Source organism: Oryza glaberrima, chromosome 2 (genome assembly GCF_000147395.1).
Source record: "Oryza glaberrima chromosome 2, OglaRS2, whole genome shotgun sequence".
NCBI classification, from domain to species: Eukaryota; Viridiplantae; Streptophyta; class Magnoliopsida; order Poales; family Poaceae; genus Oryza; species Oryza glaberrima.
Genome location: NC_068327.1, coordinates 11,384,592 through 11,403,118, shown reverse-complemented (window position 1 = coordinate 11,403,118; position 18,527 = coordinate 11,384,592). Strand labels below are relative to the sequence as shown.

Below are 18,527 nucleotides of genomic sequence, written 5' to 3'. Positions count from 1 at the left end.
GTTGCAACGGGTAGAGTCAATTTAATTCGTACATGTGTCGGTGGATAAATAATCACATCCCATTATTTCGTTTATTAATGTGCTTATCCAAATCAATTATTACCAAATAAAAGACTATTTGTGCGCAAATCTTTTATATACATGTTCTTAGCAACTCAAAAGTAAATGTTGTAAAATAAAGTACGATAAAAAATACCAAAAAGTCAAATTCAAAATTAAGTTCTAAAATTTAAAATTTGGCTTATAGGAATAAGCATAATCCAAACAATGGGGCCTTCAAATACGAGATCGATTTGTCGTTCAGCTTTATCTCAAGTCGGACAGAAATTGATGACGGACGAAATCAACTTTGATCATCATATATTTCGGTTGACATGTTCTTTTCGAAATATTTCGGTTGGCATGTTCTTTTCGAAAGTAAAATTGATTTTGGATTATTGTAACGATACCCCTGGTAGTACGTATGAGCATGTGCAGAGGGAGTATACTCTTATCTTTAGGTATATAGTTAAGTTTCAAACGTGCTATCCTTATACTTCTGGTATGAATGTGAACACTCTTATGGAGATATATATATAGCTAGAAAATTGACTTTTAACTATAACACTAAATGTACTCTTATCTATAGGTTTATAGTTATACTCTTATTTTAAGATGTGGATTACTGAAGTACCTCATCCTATGTCTACATGCCTCTATCATCCTATGTCTGTACGTACTTAAATAGTCCCTGAAGCTCGTCCTATCTACATTGCTCTCCCATCCCTTCTATTTCAAATGGTTCCCTGGAAGAAAAAACTACACCTTCATCATAAAATATAGTAACTTTTAGTTATAAATTTAAACACATAGTTATCCAAATTTAGAGCTAAAAATGTTTATATTTTAGGGCGAAGGGAATAGTTTCATACATAAGTATCTCTCATCCTATGTAGGCAGATAAAAAAGGTCAATCTTTCAATAAGCATTCCGTAATCATTAGAAACGATAAACAGTCCGCACAGCAATATTTGAATTCACTAACAAGTTATAAATAACCGACGTACCCAACAGGTAAATGATTAACGGGCCATCCAAATTATCTCAGAAAATTGCATCACTTAATGATGAACGTTGGCATTTAGGCAAACGGAAAAATTCATGGGAACTGTCTCAACAAAGGACAGAGTCCAGCTACATTACATGTGTCAATACCTGCTCAGCTAACAACAGTCATATGTAAGAAACACAGCTGAGACAACAGTCACATTAATATTTACAGCTACACCAAAATTTCCAGTTTGGAATTTGATCGAACCAGCGCCGCAGAACATGCAGAACATTGTACAGGTGAGAGCCATCAAGCTCGGCGCTTGCTGAGACGCCAGGAGTTGGGCTCATGGTACCTGTCGTACAGGGGTTCAATCCTCTCCTGCCTCTTCCTCTTGCTCATCTTGGTTGGGTCTGCTGACTTGTAGAATCTCGGGGCTAGCTCAGTAAGCCACTTCGGGTCGATCACGGTAACCTCCCGCATGTACTCCTTCGTCGTCATTACAAGTTCGTGGTAGATGACCCAGTCTGGCTGCCGCTGGAACAATGCGCTGCTCGGGTGTATGTACACCGGCTGGTTCTCTACCAAGGTTCTGTATCCCTCCTGGGGATCCTTCCTGGCAGCGTGGAAAAAGAAGCCGGCAGTGATTGCTTTCCTTATTTTTGTGAAGTTCCTCCCAGCTGAGACAACATCCAATTTATATCTGCAAAAATCACGGAATTTGTTAGTATAACGATGGAACTCATAAGATGCCCTCGTTTAAAAGAAAAACTCATAACACATAACAGCTCATCTAAAAAGGTGGAATATGCTATTAAAACTAGAATGGTCAAAAGACCTCGATCACAGAGCAGGTAACAAGTGAAGCAATTCTCTAATAATTTCTCTTGAGATTTTTATTTCTAAAACAACAACAAAGGGATCGAATAGTATAGTCCATCCACAGAAACTAATATATCAACCCCATTTGATGAATTACACACAATCAAGTAAATACTGTGGGGGCAAACTGTAAACTATGCAAAACCTGATGAATAATAACATGGTATCAAGTAAATACTGCGGGGCAAACTGTTAATTATGCAACCCAGTTTCAGATCTAACTCCCATATTGTTGAAATAAAGTATAATACAAATTACCATGCATACTTTGCTTTTTTTATGGTTATGTCTTTAGTATACATCTTGTCACAATGCACTGCATAATTGCATATGCACTAGGTGTTTCAATTTGCAATGAGCCCCAACTAAATAAACTACAAGTCTAAAATAAAATATAAATGCAACAAGTTATCCTCAAATCTAGAACTTGTATACATTATTATAGAAGAACTGACCACCTACATATACTCATATGCAAAGATTACTATTTTTCTATTATTTTACAAATAACAAACACCCAGCTACATAAATTGTAGTAAAAAATATCTAAACTTGGGCCTTGGGTAGGTCAAGTTATCATCACCTCCCTACTCCCTTTTTTGAAGTAATTGCAGCATGTTCTTTTTTTGACTACTATGCTTTTCTTTTAACTAAAAATCAGAAAAGCTCAACTGGGTTAAGACATGAAGAATGCTAACGTAATAAACCAGGCAATTGCTGACAATAATATAAAATGTTCTTTTTCAGATAATACGTTGGATTATTGAAACGGATTATTTGCTCTATGCTTCAAAAGAAAATACATTGCCTCAAAAACTTTCTTGTACTGCATTGACCACTTGTTTTAAGCTATTTGCTAAGTTTATTTCCCAAAATATTCGATTTAATCCGCTCAATAATCTAAATCAAATGGGGAGAGCAAGGAACTCAGAGTAATCTGAAGGCAAACCAAGCTTGGAAGAAATTGACCTATGTACACGGCAAACTAACAAGAATACAAGTCAAAGAATATATATCTTCACAGAGGATTTTAGTTCAAACCACTGAAAATTAAATAGTTACCTGTCCATGATAGTGAGAAGCTGCTTCCTCACATCTTGAGCTCTCCTTAAGGATCTTGATTGAACAAAGTTCTCAAAACACCAGGGCCCTGAAAAGTTTTTTGCCTTCCACGCCTCATATACAGCAAGCAGAGTTAGATGATCCCCCTCTGGCTGGAAAAACTTGGCCCTCTTTTGATCAGCCTGAGCCTGTTTTTCTCTTGGCCTATAGAAAATGTTCCCAGTTTGTATCATAGCTATAATAGTTAGTATCTCATCACTGCATCCAAGGTCAACGCTGGCTAGAAGCATCTTCGAAAGTGGTGGATCCAGTGGAAATTCAGCCATTTTCCTCCCCAGTTTGGTAAGGAGCCCTTCTTCATCAAGAGCACCTAGGCTGTACAATTGCTCCATTGCAGATATAAGTGCTTGAGGTGCAGGAGGGTCCATGAAATCAAAGGATAATAGGTCATTGATTCCCATCGCCTTCATGTTGAGAACTGTAGACCCCAAGTTAATCCTTTGAATTTCTGGGATTGTTGTGGGAGACATTTCATTGCGGTATGCACTTTCAGTGTATAGACGATAGCATTTGCCAGGGCCAGTACGCCCAGCACGCCCTGCCCTCTGCTTCGCTGATGCTTGAGAGATTGGAGTGATGACCAATGAATCGAGTCCTTGTTTTGAATTATAAACATTAATTTTGGCAAAACCAGGATCAACGACATAATATATGCCGTCAATGGTTAGAGAAGCTTCAGCGATATTGGTGGCCACAACAACCTTCCTCTTCCCTGGAGGAGCTGGGTCAAAGATCTTCGACTGCATTTCACTCGGAAGAGCACTATAAACAGGCAATATTATGAGCTCAGGAACATCCTTCCCTAGCCCTTTCATCCTCTCATAAAGACATTGACAAGCATGATCAATCTCCTCTTGACCAGTCAAAAAAAGGAGGATATCACCTTCTGGCTCAGTCAAGTGTATTTGAAGCACGGTGATCAATGCTGCATCCAAATAGTCACTTTCTGGTTGTTTGGTGTAGAGTATCTCTACCGGGAACGTCCTTCCAGGAATTGTGAAGATGTTGCAATTGAAAAAATACCCTGAGAACTTCTCTGCGTCCAGGGTAGCAGAAGTAACAATAAGCCTCATGTCAGATCTGCGCTTAATAAGCTGTTTCAGCAAGCCAAAGAGAACATCTGTGTGTATGGTCCTTTCATGCGCTTCATCAAGCATAATTACAGAATACTGGGAAAGGTTCTCATCGACAAGAATCTCACGCAAAAGCATGCCATCAGTCATGTATTTGATTACCGTGTCAGGCCCAGTGCAATCCTCAAAGCGGATGGCATAACCAACTTCCTCTCCAAGTCGACAACCAAATTCTTCTGCTACTCTCTTAGCAACAGACATTGCAGCCACACGACGAGGTTGAGTGCAACCAATCTTACCTCTGGTCGTGTAGCCTGCTTCGGCCAAATATTGTGTCACCTGTGTTGTTTTACCAGAACCAGTCTCTCCAATAACAACCAAGACTTGGTTATCATGCACAGCTTGTATCAGCTCTTTCTTCAACTTGTATATTGGAAGACTTTGCCTCTGGTCTTGTATTGAAAGCTTAGACCTTTGCCCAAATGTCAGAGCCTTTCCATAGGCTTCCTTCTTCCATTCAGGCATGTCATAAGCTGAAAGTCCAACACCCCTCAGCTCCTGCGCAAGGTGCCGTTCCCCAGTATCAGGCATAGGGTCCTCCCATGGCCGATTCAGATCCTTGGGGATTGAGTCCAACATTGCTCTCTGTTCCTGTTCCCGAACCTCACGCCGCTCCTTTATGAGAGCAGTTTGGAGAGCAGCTGCTCGGCTCAATGAGCCCTCTGGATTCTTGAAAATCTTAACAGGTGACATGTCAATCGAAAATCTACTCTGTCCCTGCAAGAAAGCAGGTTCATCTTCATTAAGCTCAATCTCCTGCTCCTCTTCTGCCCCTTCCTCCTGGTACAACATACCATCCCCATCCTCATCAAACATTGGGTAATCCCTCACATCCAGAACACCTGAAGCAATCAGCTGCTTCGCCTCCCACCTCTCTGGAGAGCTCATCCGCTTAAGTGGCCGACGTGAAGGAGGTGCAACCTCATCCTCCTCTGCAATCATAATCCCAGAGAGACCCAGCCTCTTGCCAGAGCCCACACCAACACCACTAGCACTACCACCAGATGGGTTCGCCCTTGGTGCATCATCCCCACCACGTTGTATTGGCAGGAGATCTCTCCCTGTATCCTGATCTACGTCCCTCATTGATAAACTCAATTTCTGGCCCTTCACGGAAACCACCTTAACATACACCTCCTGATCACGCTTCACCATCTCTTTCGCATTGGCCACTCGCCTGGTTGCCATTTGTGAGATGTGAACAAGACCCTCACGTCCTCCACGAACATCCTCAAGCCTGACAAAGCAACCGGTGTCCATTACCCGTGTCACCCTACCCCGGTACACCTGGTACAACTCTGGCTCGCCACTGGAATTCACAAGAGCGCCTTCTTTCCTTCCACCAAACTGTTCTGGTTCTTCCTCATCATCATACCTCCTGCCTCGCCTATGGTCCCTGTCCATATCTCTGTCAATGTCTCTACCCCTATCCTTATCTCGGTCCCTCCGCCGTTCACCTTCACGATCCCTGTCGTGATCTCTGTCTTGGTCTCTATCATGGCCATAGTCACGGCCACGTTGTCGATCCCCATCACAGGCTCGATCTCGGTCTCTGTCATGGCCATGGTCACGATCCCGGCCACGGCTGCGGTCATGGTCACGGCCGCGGCGTTCATAGTCACGGTCACGCCCACGGTCGTCGCGGCCGCGGTCATCTCGACCCCGGTCCCGTCCTCGCTCATCACGGCGGCGGCCGCGGTCGTCCCTGGCGGGGGCGGGGGCTGCCGTCGCGGCGGCCTCTTCGGCGTCCCGCTCGAGCTCGAGGCGGAGGTTGCGGGCGCGGTCGGGGTCGTCGGGGCGGGAGAGGCCGGGGAACTTGGAGCCCCCCGCGGCGGGCTGCGACGCGGAGCTAGGGTTGCGGGAGTCGGAGGGCGGCGGGAGGATGGCGTGGATGATGGTGAGGAGGGTGCGGACGAAGTAGTCCGGGAGGTCGGCGCCGTTGGCCTTGAGCTTGGTGTCGAAGTCGGCGACGGAGGCGGAGTCGCGGCCGAGCTCGGTGATGAACTCGGCGAGCACCTTGTCGCCGACGCCGATGTGGGTCTCCAGCTCCGAGCACACCTTGGAGACCAGCGAGAGGTACTCCAGCTTCCGGAGCCCGTCGTCGCTGGGCCCCGCCGCCGCCGCCGTCGGCGCCATGGGAGATGGTGGTGGTCGTGGTGGTGGTGAAGCTAGGGTTTGGTGCTTTCCAGATTCGAATGCGCCTCTCGCCGAATTGATGCGGCGGCGAAGCGGATGGTGTTCGGGTCGGATCTATCTGACAAGCTCTGTTTTTCTTTCCGCCCGGAAAGGATTCGCAACCGTTGTTCGGAATGCCGGGATGGATCTAGACCCCACGGGAATACGGGTGGTGGAGGCCCGCGGCCCGGAAAGCGGCCCAAGAAGGCCTTCGAGGAGTTAAAAGGCCGCGTGGCCCATTCGGCAATGGGGTTTTCTCCATTTCGGCGGGAAAACCCTAGCCAGCAGTGGCAATTCGGTGATTACGCATTTTGGGGGAGGGGAAGCGGCGGCGTGGGGCGACTGCTCCGCCTCCGCCCTGAGAAGTCTCCCGGAGGCTCGATTCCCCGGCGGAGGCGTCGGGACGTCGGTGGGTTGCGGAGGCTGGAGCTGGAGGGGCAGCAGCAAGTGCCGGTGCGCCGGCGGAGTGGGGCGAGGGATTTTGGTACTGAGTCCTCTACTCGTACTCCCATTCAGCTCTCGTGAATTGTAGTTTTCAGATTGTAAGCATTCGGGGACCTGTTTGTTGTAGCATTGTAGCAACTAAGAATTATGGATTAGCATTTGAACTTGTTATGAGAGAGATTATGGTATTATTGTGGCTTAATCTTAGGTGGATTTTTTTTATTTATTAATTGTTGATAATGTAACATGTTTCTCAGGGTTTAACTTTTAAGAAATGAGGAGGTATTATACTCCTGTTCAAATCTCGTTAGTTGTCACTTCTGGATTGTAAGCATTGGAGGACCTGTGAGTTGTGGCAATTCTGAATTAACATTTGAGCATGTTATGTGCGAAATTATGATATTGTTGTGGGGTAAATCTTAGGTGGATCTGTGTTACTGTGTTTGATATATTAATTTTTGATAATGTATATGTTTCTCAGGTTAGTTTTAACCTTTAAGTAATGAGGAGGTATTATCAGCCTGTGCCAAAGAGGACTCTTGAATGTGGTGCGGGCACACCTACAGGGCTGAAGAAAAGGGCTAATGTTACCAAGAAGTTTAATCCAGATGCTACAACTTCTGATTTGAATCGACACAGATCAATTGATGGGTATCATGGGGAAACCAAAGACAAGGTTGGTGGAGGTACCAGTGATCACAGTAAGGGAAGGAAAGGTCTTGAGGATTTTGGCTATCAAAGCAAGTCTCATGAGCTCTCTTCTATCCATCCAGACATTGGAAGTGCATATAGAATTTGTTTCATTGCTTCTTTAGATTGTGCAAGATTTCTCCTAATGCAAGGCATGGCCTTCAGTGGTCCTGGTCAATCACCAACCTCCATAAACAAGGGCAATCTTCTAGAGTTAATAGATTTGTACAAGAAGAGGGATAAAGAGGTTGAAAGGGCTTTTGATATGAATGTCGTTGGAAATATTGACATAACTTCTCCATTGATTCAAAAGGGTCTTGCAAAAGCTTGTGCACAAGAGGTCACAGAAGTGATAATTGGAGAGATTGGAGATGGTAATTTCACCATACTTATTGATGATTCTCACGATATGGCAGAGAAATATCAAATGGCAGTTTTTGTAAGGTAAGTTGTTTATATGTTCTCTACTTGAAAGCAACTACCATTTCATTGTTGAGCCACCTTAACATATTCTAATTTGTGGTTTGCAGGTTTGTGAATAAGAAAGGGAAGGTTATAGAAAGATTTCTTGGTCTTGAATATCTCACAGAGGATACACCTGCTGCATTCAAGGAAACATTGGTTGGTCTGCTTGCTCAGCATGGCTTATCTATTTCTAAACTACGAGGACAGGGGTATGATGGAGCTTCAAACATGAGATGTGAATTTAACGACATGCAGCTACTGATACATAATGAAAACCCGTATGCTTTCTATGTCCACTGCTTTGCCCACCAGTTGGAATCTGTGCTTATTACTGTCTCAAGGTGCTCTTCGTCACTAATTCATGATTTCTTCGTCAGTATCTCTTTGATCATCACCACTACGATTGAATCCTGTCAGATGATGGATAAATCAACTGAAAAGCATCACCAAACCACTTTGAATAAGTTGGAGAGTGGTGAGATACTCTCTGAAGGAAGCAATCATAAAGAAAAGAACCTGGCTAGCTTGGGAGGTACAAGATGGGGATCATATTATACAACCTTGGGCCGTATTAACATGATGTGGGACTCAGTGTTGGATGTACTAATGATTGTGCATCAACATGGGCGTCAACCGTCTCGCGCAGGAGGTTTGATACAAACAATGGAGAGCTTTGAATTTGTATTCATTTTGAAGATGATGTTAAAGTTGTTTACCATTACAAATGAGTTATCACTTGTGTTGCAAAGGAAGGATGAAGGCATTATTCAGGCTGTGGGACAACTTACAGATGTGAAAGAATGTTTGCAAACCTTGAGGAATAATGGCTGGGAATCATTGTTTGAGGATGTCAAGAGCTTTTGTGCCACAAATTGGATTCCGGTGCCAAATATGGATGAGCATATACGAGCTACAGGTCATTCAAGGCGTGATGGGGTAACTCTTACTTGATATTATCATTATCGTGATGATATTTTCTTTGCTGCTATCGACTCCATTATGACAGAGATAACTCATCGTTTTAATGATGTTTCTATGGAGTTACTAGTTCATTTTTCTTATCTTGATCCAAGGAACAACTTCTCTAAGTTTGATGTGGAAAAGCTTGCTTGGCTTGCTGGGATTTATGCTGAAGATTTCTCCATAGATGATCGTGTAGCTATAAAACATGAACTCCAAAACTACATTCTTTTTATGAGAAGAAGTAATGAATTTACTGCCTGTTATGACATTGCAAGTCTAGCTGCTAAGATGGTTGAAACTGAAACACATTTCAAATTTGCATTGGTATATCGCCTCATCAAGTTGGCACTGCTCTTACCAGTTACAAAAGCATCAGTTGAAAAAATATTTTCAGAAGTGAATGCTATCCATACCGATTTTTGTGAGCTTATACCTGATGAAATCCTCAATGACTTTATGGTGTGTTATATTGAGAGAGAGATATTTAAAGAACTTGATAATGGACCAATTTTGGAACGTTTTCAAACCATGAAAATCTCAGAGAATGCAATTGGGCTGTAATCATAATCAGCACCTCACTGGTACGTTGCTTGCCTTTTTGCTCCAAGACATTTTTTTATGATTCGTTACTGTAATTGATTCTCCCATATTAATATTTGGGAGTACATTGGACTTTTAGTGCCTGCTACTGCATAAGTTTCATTTGTGGTTTTCTTTTATCCCATATATTTCATCCACGATTTGTGCATATTGATTCCATTTAGTCTAAGTCTAGTGTGGTTGTTACTTATTAATTAACATACTTGTGTTTTAGTCATTGCACAATGACGTTGGGTTAGTCGTGGAAACTGAACCGCACACATAAATTAAACAGAAAAAAATAGAGTACCCCGGTTTGGTTTTCAGTTATTTTGTATGTACCCCTAGAGGACAGTCTTGTGAGTGGGAGCATTTCAAACACTGGATGTGGCTGTGTAGGATAATGTTTGGCGCTGTCAGAAGAGAATGTGATTATCTTTGTTCACATGTATTATTTGTATTTGGGATGTGCAATAAATCTTCTGATGAAAATAATGGGTCCAATGCAACATTTACTCTGACTATTTACAGATTTGGTGAATCTTAGACTGTATTATCATCCTGATTCAAGTTGTTCAGACTATGTTTCTTGTTTCTCTGAAAGACTTCCTCAAACAGAGCAGCATCAGAAATTCAAAAAAATGTACTAAAGGTGTTTATATTTTGGTTCTTTGGGACTATAATGAACGCCAATGAACGATTTAGCAGGTTTATCTCTTAGGTGGTTTGAATTACTCTTTTTTGTTAGCATTTTTTACTAGGTAAGCTGCCGGTAGTGGTATTGTTGTTTCAAGTATTGGTATTGCTCTTTCTTTGAACAGCAACGGCTGTATTTTAGAGTGTTTTACTGTATGATGAAAAATAGGGAGAGCTTGTGAGTTTCAAATGAGCTTTTCTCTGGCTCCATTATACTGATCCACGGTGGTTGCAGTTATACCATGTGAACCACATTCTTTTCAATACTATTATGCTTGCTTGCAGAGCTTTCCATGAGGATGATATTGCAGCTATGCCTTCTTATCAGCATTGGCTACTCACTGCCTAACTTTTGTAATATTGCCATCTCAAAGGGCATTGGTAGGAATGTGTTAATATTGCGACTAGGTCTATTTTCCAAAATGACAATGGAGAAGTGGGCACTGAAAAGAACAGTTGATCATGCTCTGCATGTTATTTTTATGCCTCCATTTCTTTTCTTCCCCTTCCGTTGCTGTTATTTTCTTGTTTGCTTTACATGTATCTGTTTTGCACTTTCTGCACCATGGACATTTTCATGCGTACCTGATGCAACATCACTATTTTCTGTGTGCCATCTCAAATTCATCTGAATGTTGTCTCCTCCAGCAGTGTCCAGTTTAATCGAAGTATGTCCACATGTGACAGGAACTGGCATTTGCACGCGCATCTGCATACGAAGGTGAAAGCGAGTGAACATAATAGTTCATCTTCAATGCTGAGCAAGGATCATTTTGCAGAGCAGAACTGCCTGTTGGTTGCGAAAAGAAAAAGGGAAATGACTGCTTGGAAGAATCTCCGTCATTTTCTTTCTATGAGGCACTAAAGTGTTTATCTCATGTGAACTATTATTTTTAATAAATGGGAAATTTCATTTTCTCATTAGGAAATGTTTAAAGTGTTTAGATGCCGATCTTAGCAAAATATAATCAGGTTATGTTTCTCACATGCCATTGTTGGATTCATGCGTTCTGAATGTGCAGTCCGAAGTTCTGAATGTTCGAGTTAAAAGTCACTCCATCTATCCAATTATTTAAGGCATACATGTATTTGAAAAATTCAATCCTTAAGATTAACCAATAATTTGTCAAATTATATGCATGTTTACTGTCAAAAAAATGTGTATCGATATATTTATGTTTCAAAGTTCTTCCAAAACAATAGATTTTGTAGCCATTGACAATTATATGTTGCAAGAAAAATTAATGGCCAAAGTCTAATTTTGTTGACTATGATAGATCAAAATAAACCTGATAGAATTGGACGGAGGAAGTATGATCTCCACTGGTCGATGCCAGCCTGTGGACTAGATCAAATTCATTCTCTCAGCTGAAGGTCTTTGAATGTACTAAAGCAGCGTTGAAGAATATATGTTTTTGTATATCTTTTCTTCTTGTTACGTGTTCTGTGAATTTATGGACAACTTATTGGCATTAAAGACTTGAGATGTTCATATTTTATATTCTGACAAGTCAGATGTTCTGATCATATCACCCTGGAGTGTTCTTCAATCAAAATATGTTGTCATTTTTAACTCTTGAAGTTCCTGTACATCATCTGCACTGTTGTAACTGCTACCTCAAGCCATGACAGTAATTTGTTTGTTTCTTTTTGATGTAGAAGTTTTTTGGCATCAAATGATAGAAATGAATCAACAGAATACTCAAGCTGAGCCTGCTCCCATCTTTTTTATAGGTGATCACTTGTCACCTATACTGGTGTTTCTCCAGATGCTCACAAGAGGAAAACCATTTTTTTGTAAAAAAAAAACAAAGAGGAGGGGAAAATGATTGCACATAGTCTGCATTATTATCTTTGCATATGAAAATATGCATGTCTTCAACTGAAACTAAAAGGCCATGATGGAAGATGATACAGAAGTTACAGAATACTTTGTTCACTGTATCTTTTTTTATAGGTGATCACTTGTCACCTATACTGGTGTTTCTCCAGATGCTCACAAGAGGGAAACCATTTTTTCTAAAATAAAATAAAATAAGAGGAGGGGAAAATGATTGCACATAGTCTGCATCATTATCTTTGCATATGAAAATGTGCATGTCTTCAACTGAAACTAAAAGGCCATGATGGAAGATAATACAGAAGTTACAGAATACTTTGCTCACTGTATTTTTTTTCTTTTTTACATTTGAATAGTTTGTATGAAATGTTACAGGCCACCTGGACTATGGCTCAGGGACTTTCACCATGCTGAACTTTTTTAGGGCTAAAGCAAGCTGGGACAGACCTGGACCATACATAGCCCAGGTTGATTCCTCCCCAGCTCCCGAGTGAGTAATCAACTTATCATTATCCATTTATCCTTTTAGAACATTTACTGTCCATTTTCTCTTGTAAACCCTATACATCGTACTGTTTGTTGCTTTTGTGGTCACACACAGGGAGTTGACTCTGAGCATAAATTTTTGGACACTTCTTGCTCTGTAGCTCCCATGATTCGGCACAACACGGTATATACGCATTTTCGAATTTTGTGATGTGGATGTGTTTATATGCTTGGCCCAATCAGCTGGACAAGTCTGCCTGGGTAGGTCATTTGAACCTGAAATGATTAAGCTTTACGACCTGCTTGTAATAGCGGTTTCCAATATTGTTGTGGAGTGGCCATTAGTCCTTATGAGTTGCTATTGTGTTGCTGTTAATGCTGATTGTGACAAAAAGTGCTCTCTCTTCGGCCTAACAAACCAGATTAAGGCAAGTATCATCTTTTGCATCGGATCCTACTCAGCAAAGGATTGCTTACTCATTAGTTTGTTTGGTCAATATGAAAAGTATCAAATTCTATGGCCACATATTTTTTTTATATGGGAAAAAAATTAAAGAAGCATTAGGCTTTAATTTTTGCTGTTATTTTTACTTTTTTCCTTACTATGACATGCATTTCTTCTGAGTTCAGTCTGTTATTTATCCAACACTAGCATGAGCTGACTATTGCTAGTGGGAAGCTCATTTGTTTCTAGGGTTCCTTGATGTAATTTCCCGTTTCTTTGGTCAGAAAAATGTCAGGTTGGAGCATTCATTTATTTTAACACATGGCAGGGATTCTGATCCTTCTTCTAAGATACGGCTGCATGCCATTTTAATCCTGAATTATCCATTAATTTTTTTCTAGATTGAATCAGATGCTGATAGAGTACTTAAATTGAGAATATATCACGTGCACACAAGACTTCTCATGTAACACCGTGCATACCACTAACAATTTCACTAAAAAAATTTAGAAAAAATTGTACAAGTATTTCCAATATTACTGCATAAAGTCTTAACCTCAGATTCATTATATTTTAACCGTAACCAAAAAAATATAAAAATTATGACAGTTTTAAGAGTATAAATCTATCAGAATCTTGTCTTTTTTGTTACTCTGTATATATAATGATTTTGAAGATTAGACTGTAATACTAGTAAAAGTACATGTACAGTTTTTTAAAAAAAAATTGGTGAAATTTTTAGTTGGTGTGCATGTATTTATACGAGAAGACTTGTGTGCATATGATATGTTATCATTTAAATTATCTCCTATGAACTACCGACAAAACAAGAATACCATCTGGGATTTCTCCTGTCATGCATTCTGGATTACCAATTTGTTGCTGTTACTCTAACCAAGGTGAGCAAGTATGGCTGTGTTTAGATCCAAAGTTTGGATCCAAACTTCAGTTCTTTTCTATCACATCAACCTGTCATACACACACAATTTTTCAGTCACATCATCTCCAATTTCAACCAAAATCCAAACTTGACGCTGAACTAAACATAGCCTATAAATGAAAAGAAAAATGCTGCAATGCACTTCTTTCTTATTTTTAAGATTTGTTCTATGCACTTCTGTGTTGAGACAATAATCCAAGTATTGGACAGAATAAAAAATATTATTTTTCTTGAGAGTTGACTTGAGTCATTATGGCCCTCACCAAACTCCAAAAAGGACAACTCTTTGTTCTCACCAACCAGTACAAGCATATCTTCATACATGTGTATACTCCATCCTCAGATCTTCCTCTCCTACAGTTATATTGATTCCATATCACCATCATCTCTGCACTTTCTGCACCTTGGGAAATCAGCTTCTACTAGCTATAGCCAACCTTACTCCTTTGATCCTTTCTAGTATATCTTGAGAAGGCAACCCTACTTCTGACTTTGCACAATTCTGCCTTGATCCCCTGCATGTTCAGTACAACTGACCCTCTGGCTTCATCAGAATATGGATATCCATATCCAAAAACTCTACAAGATTTTCAAGGGAAAGGAGAGATATTTGCATGTGTCCAAAACACCCAAACTAAAGATCTCTCATGTACACTAGCTTAGCTTAGGTGCTATGTCTTTCTCAATGATCCTTGATAGAAATCTCATCCTTCTCTCTGAAGAAAGAGAGGTGGTCAAATGGTCAATGTCATACAAATCCCAACACGTCCAAGCAACCAAGTTGTACACACAAACCCAAATGATGCACATACATCTAGTACTGATCACTGATGTGCAATTGTGCATCACCATTTTTTGTTTTCTTCTTGCAGAGAGTACACCACCAATTGTCAAATTGATAAGCTGCTACTACTGCACATAATTTGTCACGTTTAGTTCGGTCAGATCAGATCACAACCGTGTGGGCCTGCAATTAAGTTTCAGAAGAAAACGCAGATATGTATGGCGACTGGCTTTATTCAGGCCGTGATGTCTCAGCGACTTGTCCGTCCTGCTACTTTGTCCTCGTCTTCGTCTTCCTCCTTGGGTGCTTGACATGATTGATGATTCGCTGCACTCCAATTAAAAGGAAATAAAATGAAAGCTATGGCTGAGTTGAGATTCTGCCATTGCCGTGCCGCGGCATGATCACGTCGGCTTCGGCCAACAGGGTGGTGTGGTGCTCCGAGTGGCCATGGACATGGACGTCTCTGAAAAACGCAAAAGAAATGCAGGTTTTAATTACTAGGAGACATGCATGTGAATTACTAGTAATTAATAGTAGGGTCGTCGCGCATCCGACATACCTAACAGTTTCTGTTTATAATCTTTTTCAGGAACAAGTTTCATTGGACAAAGTACAGGGCTCCATGGCAATGGACAAATTAATGGTTTTTTAAATTTTCCCAACCGTAGGCAGTGCGGTACTTGTCAACTCTGAGAGATTGTAAAAGGTTTGCAAATTTAAATTAAGACCACAAAACTACCATCACTGCTATGGCTGTCAGGTGCAATTGCAACATATTTACATTGCAGTGAAAGAATTCAGAGAAAACTGAAGCATTCAATTCTGAAATATCCTAGAGGGAAGCAAACCTAGCTCATGCGACTTGAGGAACAAATCTTCTCTTGGATTCTGTTCAAGTTAGCAAAATGCCAAGATAAATACGCAATATGCTCTCCACTGTATCTCTGTGCGGCTAACACTGTGTCAAATCTTGGATAAGCTAGCGTTTGACCGTGCAAAGCGTAATGAGACGTCTTGATCCATCTTTTCGGCGTCGTTCTACCTCAATGGCATCTGTTGGATTTTGCGTCCGTGTGTATTTGCATATTGGTTGTTTCTGGACCTAAGCTATCTTGTTTACGCGAAAAAAAAAGGTGATAAGTTACATTACCTGTTGATATGGTGATATATCTTTGACTTTGCATTGGACTGATGATGAATTCTTTCGCCAGAAAATATCTCTTACCAAAACAAGTCATGATGTAATCTTTTTTTCAAGAGAATCTTCAGTCAGTTTTACTAATAGGTGTTTAGTATATTCGGTTCTCTCATTTTGACCAGATGAGTTCGTAGAATTCAGAAGTGAACTTTAACTTAATCGGTAACTAAAAACCACGGAAAAATAAGTTCTTTATGGTTAATCGGCAATTAGGCAGGCACTAACAAAGAGTCACATTCTTCATACCTCGTTTTCCTGGGAGCTCGAATCTGCTCCATAATTGATGTGAAGGATTGGATGGGTCACTGTTTCCTCATCACTAGGAAAACCACTCTGGAAAGTGAGCCTTTAGCACAGCTTTGGCTTGGCTGATAGTAGCTGAACAAGATGGACTCTTGCACTGTCTCTGCATGGAATGTGGTAAAAAGTGTGATACAGCAAACTCGTGCTAAGTCCCCCACAGCAACTTGGAATAACTGTTCAGATCTTTGACTCAAGTGAGGTCACCTCATTTCAGCTCAGTTTCTCCAAAGCAGGAAAAGATGTGTCAAATTTTAATTAGGACTCCTTGCAAGCTGTTCTAGAAGGGAACTGATCAGACCCTCATTTATGGAGTTTCTGCACAGCTGCAAAAATTATATTCATCTTTAGAGTAAATCAGTAAAGTACCTTAGTCTATCTTAAAAATAAAGGTACCTTACTCATGTAAAAACATCAAACAAAAAAATAACTCTAAATAGGGGACACAATTGTCTTTTATGTATAGAATCGATAACTTCTTTTTAGTAGTAGTTTTTCAGTGTCATGTACTCAGAGCCCACTATCTTGCAAAGTGGGATCATTTTTCAGTTGATGGTTCTTAATTAATTTTACATGTACTTAATTTCTGGTTGGCACTATCTCTCACAGCTTATATATTAACTGTACTGTTTCATTGTCATAATCTCACTTCATGCTGCCAAGGTTTTTTTTATGTGTCATCCCTGTCAACTCTGAACAAGTGATCATGATGTCATATTTGAAATTATATGTTTAGCTTTTGGAAACTCTGCACACTGAGAAAAAAGAAGATGCTTCTTCATGTGGCATGTGGGTGTGTCTTTCTTCAGAGAAAGCTAAGCTATTGTGGCCCTATGATGGTTTGCAATCAGCTTGTCATGCTTTGTTTGTGCCTCTGTGGGTACCATGAAGGATCCTGTACTGTCAAGTCAACACTAATGGAAGCTTTTCCACTCCACTAATTTGGCTGCATGCATTATCAAGCTTTGTGGAGGGGACTAAAAGTGAAGGGTTAGGGTTATGGGCTTCAAAATCCCATTTCTCATTCCTTTTGTCAGGACCATTTAATTGGCACTAATTTTGGGCAATCATATAGTGAAAACCACAATCTAGGTGTAAACCATAGCATAAAAGTTCTAAAAATAATGATAATAATCTCAGAAAAAGCTAAAAGGATCATAACCATACAAAGTTTCATGATAAAAATCATTAAATATAAAAGATTATAATCAGCAAAGAAAAAGACAAAAAAGGAATAGTGTTTTATTTGCCATTTGTTAATTTCATATCTCACAAATAAAGTTGAATTTGATCTAAAATTTATACGGTTGTTTAATATCAGCTTCCCTATATCTATGATTTTTAAGAATTTGTATATAATAGTTTTTATGTTTTTCCATCTATGTAAAAAATCTTATACGGAAAACAAGGTATAAGTGTTATCTCACCTACTCCGAGGGGGAAAAACAAGCTTCTTCCCTGTATCTGTGATTTTTAAGAATTTGTATATAATACCTATTATGTTTTCCATCTAAATGAAAAATCTTATACAGAAAACAAGGTGTAAGTGTTATCTCACCTAATCTGAGGGGGAAAAAAGTGTGTAGGCTTAAGACTGAAAATAACAACTGTAAATCATGATATACGAATATTAATTTAATTAAATTACTTATTATAGGTGGAATTCAGAACTTACTACAAATTACTCCAAACTGCCAATTCATTTTGGATTTTTAATGGAGGTCTGAATGGATTTCTTAAACATATTTATGATCAAGCACTTAGATACGTAGAAAGATAGTCCAATTTTTACTTAATTTTTCTCATCACTGTTTTACTCAAAATTTGTTTAAATCCAATCCTTTTCCTAAAGGACAAGTCATTATTTGTAGAAAATGCAAATCTTTTTGTTTTTTTAGATCTGTCCAACCCCATGTATCTGATAAGGTTGCAGATTTTCTTACCTTTCATTGATTCCACGTATATGAAGCTCCAAATAATTGCATGTTCTAAAGTATTTCCAAACTCATTTTTTATTAATTAATTTCATTTTTTTGGTAAGATATTTTTTTCCGAATAATTGTCATATTGGCCTTCTTTTAATCTTGTATATAAAATGTTATTCTTTTTTTAGGGGGCAGAGGTGAGCCGTATAATTAACAGACGTAGACGTGTGGGCGTGTGGCCCATGTACAGTGGCTCGCACTTGAGGAAGGCCCAGCCTTTTGTGAACATGGTGGCCTGCTTGGTTGCCCACCAACCGGAGGGCCCACAAATCGGCCTGCTAATGTGTGTGCTTACACGAGGCCTTGTCAAACTTACACTCACTGCAGGTGGGGTACCACCATCAAAAGCTATAATTATTACATTATT

At 40.1% G+C, this 18,527-nt stretch overlaps 2 protein-coding genes across 2 annotated transcripts; one reads left to right on the top strand and one right to left on the bottom strand.

The window, feature by feature from the left end:
• Positions 1-1,061: 1,061 nt before the first annotated feature.
• On the bottom strand, positions 1,062-6,399 carry LOC127762318 (probable pre-mRNA-splicing factor ATP-dependent RNA helicase DEAH5). The gene is made up of 2 exons (XM_052286793.1): positions 2,975-6,399; positions 1,062-1,733 (listed from the first exon to the last, which is right to left on the bottom strand). The coding sequence occupies exons 1-2, from the start codon at positions 6,301-6,303 to the stop codon at positions 1,340-1,342; spliced, it is 3,723 nt and encodes a 1,240-aa protein (XP_052142753.1). The 5' UTR covers positions 6,304-6,399; the 3' UTR covers positions 1,062-1,339.
• A 246-nt stretch (positions 6,400-6,645) lies between these two features.
• LOC127761791 (uncharacterized) lies at positions 6,646-11,234 on the top strand. The gene is made up of 4 exons (XM_052286119.1): positions 6,646-6,826; positions 7,268-7,920; positions 8,007-9,485; positions 10,867-11,234. Exons 2-3 carry the CDS (start codon positions 7,289-7,291, stop codon positions 8,890-8,892), a joined length of 1,518 nt encoding a protein of 505 aa, XP_052142079.1. The 5' UTR covers positions 6,646-6,826; positions 7,268-7,288; the 3' UTR covers positions 8,893-9,485; positions 10,867-11,234.
• Positions 11,235-18,527: the final 7,293 nt, after the last annotated feature.

Bases quoted from the DNA above. Each gene is read 5' to 3' on its own strand.
- LOC127762318 (XM_052286793.1), bottom strand. From the start codon at position 6,303: ATGGCGCCGACGGCGGCGGCGGCGGGGCCCAGCGACGACGGGCTCCGG. The intron at 1,734-2,974 runs GTAACTATTTAA...TGATTTTTGCAG, and splicing joins CTTCTCACTATCATGGACAG to ATATAAATTGGATGTTGTCT.
- LOC127761791 (XM_052286119.1), top strand. From the start codon at position 7,289: ATGAGGAGGTATTATCAGCCTGTGCCAAAGAGGACTCTTGAATGTGGT. The intron at 7,921-8,006 runs GTAAGTTGTTTA...TGTGGTTTGCAG, and splicing joins CAAATGGCAGTTTTTGTAAG to GTTTGTGAATAAGAAAGGGA.